General features: G+C 40.6%; 1 protein-coding gene across 1 annotated transcript; it reads left to right on the top strand.

Annotated features, from left to right (window-relative positions):
* Positions 1-4,921: 4,921 nt before the first annotated feature.
* On the top strand, positions 4,922-5,386 carry LOC141402987 (uncharacterized). Its single transcript, XM_073985117.1, has 2 exons — positions 4,922-5,010; positions 5,078-5,386. The coding sequence occupies exons 1-2, from the start codon at positions 4,999-5,001 to the stop codon at positions 5,384-5,386; spliced, it is 321 nt and encodes a 106-aa protein (XP_073841218.1). The 5' UTR covers positions 4,922-4,998.
* The last annotated feature ends 578 nt before the right edge of the window (positions 5,387-5,964 follow it).

Genomic DNA, 5,964 nt, shown 5'->3' with positions numbered 1-5,964 from the left:
AAGGAAATTTGGTTTATACCATGTTTATGTTCTAACATAAAAATATATGTTATAATATAAAATATGTTTGGATCCAAGCATATGTTATGTTAGGGGCTGTTGCAAACATATAATATGTTTGGATCCAAAAAAAATATATATGTTTGCATCCAAACACATTATATGTTTGCTGAATTTTTTTTCTGCGTGTAAGTCTACAGTTTGATATAGCCCCCATATAAAGGTCTACAGTGTAGGTGTGGGTCTACAGTTTGATATAACCCCATACAAAGGTACCACCCGATTGAAGACAATTTTTTGACCTAACTTAGGCCTGAAAATATTAACGGGAACGGAAAATAATTATTCACAGTGCTGCTCGGCCGAATTTAAAATTTTTTTTACTTCCTCAATACTCAGGCTTACTCCCAGTGTAGCTTTTTTAACAGTATTAATGAATTTTTATAATAATTTAGTTTAATAACAACATTTTAATGATACTTACTTACTTAGCTGGCCCATTACAGAACATTTGTTCTATAGGCCGAACTAAGAAGAGATCTCCATTCCTCTCTATTTGTTGCTTTACACTCTGGAATACCGCGCCTTTTCATCTCATCATCCACTTGTTTGCGCCATCTATTCCTTGCCCTGCCAATTCTGCGTGCACCGCCATGTGGCATGTATTCATACGCCTTTTTAGCGGGTTCATCATCGCTCATTCTTATGATATGGCCTAGCCAACGCAATCGCTGCATCTCGATACGTTTAACAATATTGATGTCGTTGTATAGCAGATACAGCTCGTGGTATCGACGTCGATATTCACCGTCAACGCAGATTGGTCCGTAGATCTTTCGAAGAATTTTTCTCTCAAAGACACCAAGCACTGCCATGTCTGCTTGCGCAAGTACCCAGGCTTCGGAGCAATACATCAGCACGGGTAGTATCAGTGTTTTGTAGAGCGTTATTTTTGTTTGACGAGATGTGGCTTTGTTTTTAAACTGCTTACTGAAACCAAAGTAGCATCTGTTGGCCAATACAATTCTTCTTTTTATTTCACATCTGATGTTGTTTGTTGTGTTTACGGAGGTGCCGAGGTAGACGAAGTCTTTACTACCTCAATATTATAGGAACCAACTTCCACAGTCGGTCCGAACTCAATGGACGCATTGCGCGTCGACACCATCAACTTGGTCTTCTCACCGTTTACCGCCAGACCCACTTTAGCAGATTCTCCTTCGACCTTTATAAAGGTATCAGTTACTTCTTTCACTGATCGGCCCATGATGTCTATATCATCAGCATAAGCAAGTAACATGTGACTATTGGTGTAGATTGTGCACTTCTTTTGACGTTTGCCTCTCGTATAACCTTTTCTAGCAGGATGTTGAAGAGGTCACACGAAAGGCTGTCTCCTTTGTCTGAAACCTCTTTTGGTACCAAACTCTTCGGAGAGGTTCTTTCCTATTTTAGTCATTTTACAAAGCCGGATGAGCTTTGCGGGAATACCAAATTCAGACATGGCTTGGAATACCTTTGAACGCAGCGGCTGTCGAAGGCTGCTTTATAATGGACAAAAAGGTGGTAGGTGTCGATCTGCATCTCTTGGGTCTTCTCCAGGATTTGCCGCAGGGTAAATATCTGGTCAATGGTGGACTTGCCAGGTCTAAAGCCGCATTGGTCCAATTATCTCGTTGACTATAGGCTTTAGTCGTTCGCACAATATCCCTGACACGATCTTGTAGGCAATAGGGAGTAGACTTATGCCCCTATAGTTAGAGCATACGGTCTTATCTCCCTTCTTGTGGACGGGGCACAGGATACTCAGGTTCCAATCGTCGGGTACTCGTTCTTCCTGCCAGATGGTGCTAACTAGCTGATGTCGCCTCCGGTTTTGAATAGCTCGGCTGGTAAGCCATCGGCCCCTGCTGCCTTATTATTTTTCAGCCGATTTATTGCTGTCTTTACCTCATCTTGGCTGGGCGGTATACATCCAATCTTCTGGGATTGGGACTGTGGTATCTTCGTCGTCTTCGCTGCTATTGGATACCAACAGATTTGAAAAATGTTCTTTCCATATCCTGAGTACACTATCTGTATCAGTTACCAAATTACCTTGCTGGTCTCTACAGGAGGATGTGCCTGTACCAAAGCCATCAGTTTGATGCTTGACTCTTTGGTAGAATTTTCGGACTTCATTCTGGCTCCTGTACATCTCGATTTTTTCACACTCCCGCTTTTCCATCTCTCTCTTTTTCCTGCGGAAAAGACGTTTCTCCTCTCTCCTTTTCTCCCTGTATCTCTCTCGTGCGCTACGTGTTGCTACGGATTGTAAAGTAGCCTTATATGCCGCATTTTTCTCTTCGGTGGCAGCACGACACTCCTCATCATACCATGGATTCCTTGGTGGAGGTCTCTGGTATCCAAGTATGGATTTTGCGGCTGTTTGCATGGAGTGGGCAATGCTTTGCCATTGCGCTGATATTTTATCGGGATGAGGAGTGCTTTGATTAAGCAATTGGGCTAGTTGAGTGGAATATGCTGTGGTTATCTGTTGTGATTGCAGCTTACCGATGTCTAACTTTCGTGTTGTGTCTGTTCGTACTTTGTTTGCTACGTTTAAGCGGGTGCGTACCTTTGCTGCAACAAGGTAGTGGTCCGAATCAATGTTTGCGCCTCGGAACGATCGTACATCCAACACGCTCGATGAATGTCTTCCATCTATCACAACATGATCAATTTGGTTTCTTGTTTTCTGATCTGGAGACAGCCAGGTGTCCTTATGAATATCGAGATGATTAAATCTGGTACTGCTAACTACCATGTTTTTTGCAGCTGCAAAGTCTATCAGCCTCATACCATTGTCAGATGTTTCACTGTGGAGACTGAATTTCCCGACTGTTGGGCCAAAGATATTCTCCTTTCCAATTTTGGCATTAAAATCGCCTAGAATGGTTTTAATGTCATGGGCAGGGCAACTGTCATATGTTTCTTCTAAGCGCTCGTAAAATATATCTTTGGTCTGTTCGTCCTTTTCTTCAGTGGGAGCATGAGCGCAAATAAAGCTGATGTTGAAGAATTTAGCTTTTAATCGAATTGCAGCGAGTCTTTCATTCACTGGGGTGAAGATGGATACCAGATGTTTTAGTCTCCGACTAACTACGAATCCACAACCAAACTCATGCTTTACGTCATGGCAGCTATAATACAGTGCGTCACCTTTAGGTGTTGTTGTGACGCCTTTCCCAATCCATCGTATTTCCTGTATGGCAGTAATATCGGTCTTGTACTTTTCAAGTACGTCTGCCAATGCGAAGACTGCACCTTCTCTTTAAAGAGTGCGAACATTCCAGGTGCAGATTCGCAGATCATGGTCCTTAAAACGTTTGCGGTGTTCGTCAACTTTAGAGGGGTTTGTTTTTCTTTTCTTTCGTTTTTTCATAGTATGCTGTTTTTTCTAGGGGAGGGTTACCAACCCGACGCCCAAACCCAAGTTTTTAATGTTCTTATGGGTGAACGCGCGGCACATGTTAGCTCACTACCTTTAACGGGTGTTAAAGGCAGTTCCCCAGGTGACACCACGGGGAGGGTCAGTGTCCACTTGGGATGAAAGAGGGACCAAGATAAATCCTGGGCTTTGCCATGTTAAAACCGGTCAGGACCGTTGCTTGGTATCTTCCATCCCCTACGTCACCCTATATGTTATAACATAAAATATGTTTGGATCCAAACATATGTTATGTTAGGGCTGTTGTAAACATATACTATGTTTGGATCCAAACACATTATATGTTTGCTGATTTTTTTTCTGCGTGTAGCTCTACAGTTTGATAAAGCCCCCATATAAAGGTACCACCCGATTGAAGACAATTTTTTTACCTAATTTAGGCCTGAATATATTAACGGGAACGGAAAATAATTATTCCCTGGGCTGCTCGGCCGAATTTAAAATTTGTTTAATTGGTAAATACCCAGGCTTAATCCCAGTGTAGTTTTATAACAGTACAAATGAATTTTTATAATAATTTCGTTAAATAACAACATTTTAAGTGTTTCCAAATAAAAACTTAAAACTAAGGTGAAAACAAATGTATAAATTGTAAACTTTACTCTGTATCTGTTGTCGCCAGATTTAATTAATTATCCCTGTAGATGTTGGGAAACACAAACGAAACGTCGGATAAAAAATGAAATTAAATAATCTTTATTTTTCATTGAGTGCCACCGTGGTGCAATGATATGCACACCCGCCTTGCACACATAAGGTCGTGGGTTTGATTCCCCGGCTAGGCAACATCAAAACACTTTTCAACGGTGGCAAAATACCCCTCAGTAATGTTGGCGACATTTCCTGAGTATTTGAGCCATGTAAAACTTTTCCACAAAAGTGGTGTATTAGACACGCCGTTCGGACTCGGCGATAAACTGCAAGTCCCATATCATTGAGCTAATATTAATCGGCGAGCACTCATTGATATGAGAGACGTCTCCATTGTCCCTTATGGGATGTTTGTGAAACAATTATATATATTATTATTTTTCATTAACAAACGTGGACCTTAATGCCCAATAAGACAAAGTCTTAAAAATGAAAATAAGAAATAGAAAGGTCGAAAAACAAAATTATACCAGCAAAAACTAATTTTAACAGACGTCATAGGTTGATGACGTACTTACTGTAGTAATCCAAAAAATCCAATCCAACGAAAGGTTATTTCTTTTAGTTCTGCATAATAATTGTGTTATTTTAAAGACCTCCAAGAACAACCTTCCCTTAACGGCAAAACCCATGTACTTTAGTTATATACCTATTCGTTATGTGAATTTTGTTTACGGAAAAAATAAATACGTATGTGTACATGTATGTTATCTGCACACATTTAAACATGTGCTTGGCATATTTATTTATGCCTTAACACTAATTGTGTGCTCTTAGTATAAAAGACTTGCGCACTTCGGCATCCATTATCAATTTTAAATTGTCACTAAAACAAACCACAACAAACCTCCAACAAAATGTTCAAATTCGTAAGTTTATCTTTTGTAAAATTTACTTGCGAATAAATTATTAATTTTGCTTCATTCTCCTCCGTAGATCGCTGTTTGCTTCTTCGCCCTTTTGGCTGTGGCTGCTGCTAAACCCGGTGTTGTTGCTCCTTTGGCTTATACCGCTCCCTTGGCTTACTCTGCTCCTTTCGCTTACTCAGCTCCTTTGGCTTATCACACTGCCCCAGCTGCTGCTGTTGTCGGTAGTGCTGCATATGTTGCTCCCTATGCCTCCAGCTACAATGCCCACACCATTGCCCACTCTGCTGCTTTCCCCGCTGCTTATGCCGTTGCTCCCGCCGCCTATGCTGCTCCAGTAGCCACCCCCTTCGCCGCTCCCCTCTTGTTGAAAAAGTAAATCAGAGAATGTGAATTTGAATAAAACAAAACTGTGATGACAAATTAAAAAAAAGGACGTTATTATTTTTGATGTGGTATTGATTGATTCCAGAATACTGGAAACAATTTCCCTTCGAATGGAAAGCGATTAAGTAGGTACATCATTATAAGTTTTTCATGGATATTTTTTTTAATCTCACCTTAATTGCCAGCTAACAAATGCTATATAGATAAAATCATTAGCATTTTGTAAATTATTCCGCCATAATCTATATATATATAAAAGAGTAGTGAGGTGAGTGACTGACTGACTGCCTGACTGACTGATTGACTGACTGATTCATCAGCGCCCAGACGAAACCGCTGAAGCTAGAAAGTTGAAATTTTGGGTGTAGGTTGCTGTTGGTGTGTAGGGGTGAGATAAGGCTGGGTTTTTGGAAATTCGGCCTAGAAGTGTACGAAAAGTACTAAAAGGTACTAAATATGGTACCCTTTGTATTACGCGAACGCGTAGAGCTAGAAATCTGAAATTTGGAATGAGGGTAACTGATGGAGAGCTAGAAATATGTACCAAAGGGTTTTTGGAAATTCGATCTA

The sequence above is a fragment of the Musca autumnalis genome, unplaced genomic scaffold (genome assembly GCF_047663935.1).
Source record: "Musca autumnalis isolate F117 unplaced genomic scaffold, ASM4766393v1 scaffold_4, whole genome shotgun sequence".
In the NCBI taxonomy this organism is placed as follows: Eukaryota; Metazoa; Arthropoda; class Insecta; order Diptera; family Muscidae; genus Musca; species Musca autumnalis.
The sequence above is the reverse complement of the archived record's forward strand: the minus strand, read 5'-3'. Positions and strand labels throughout refer to the sequence as shown.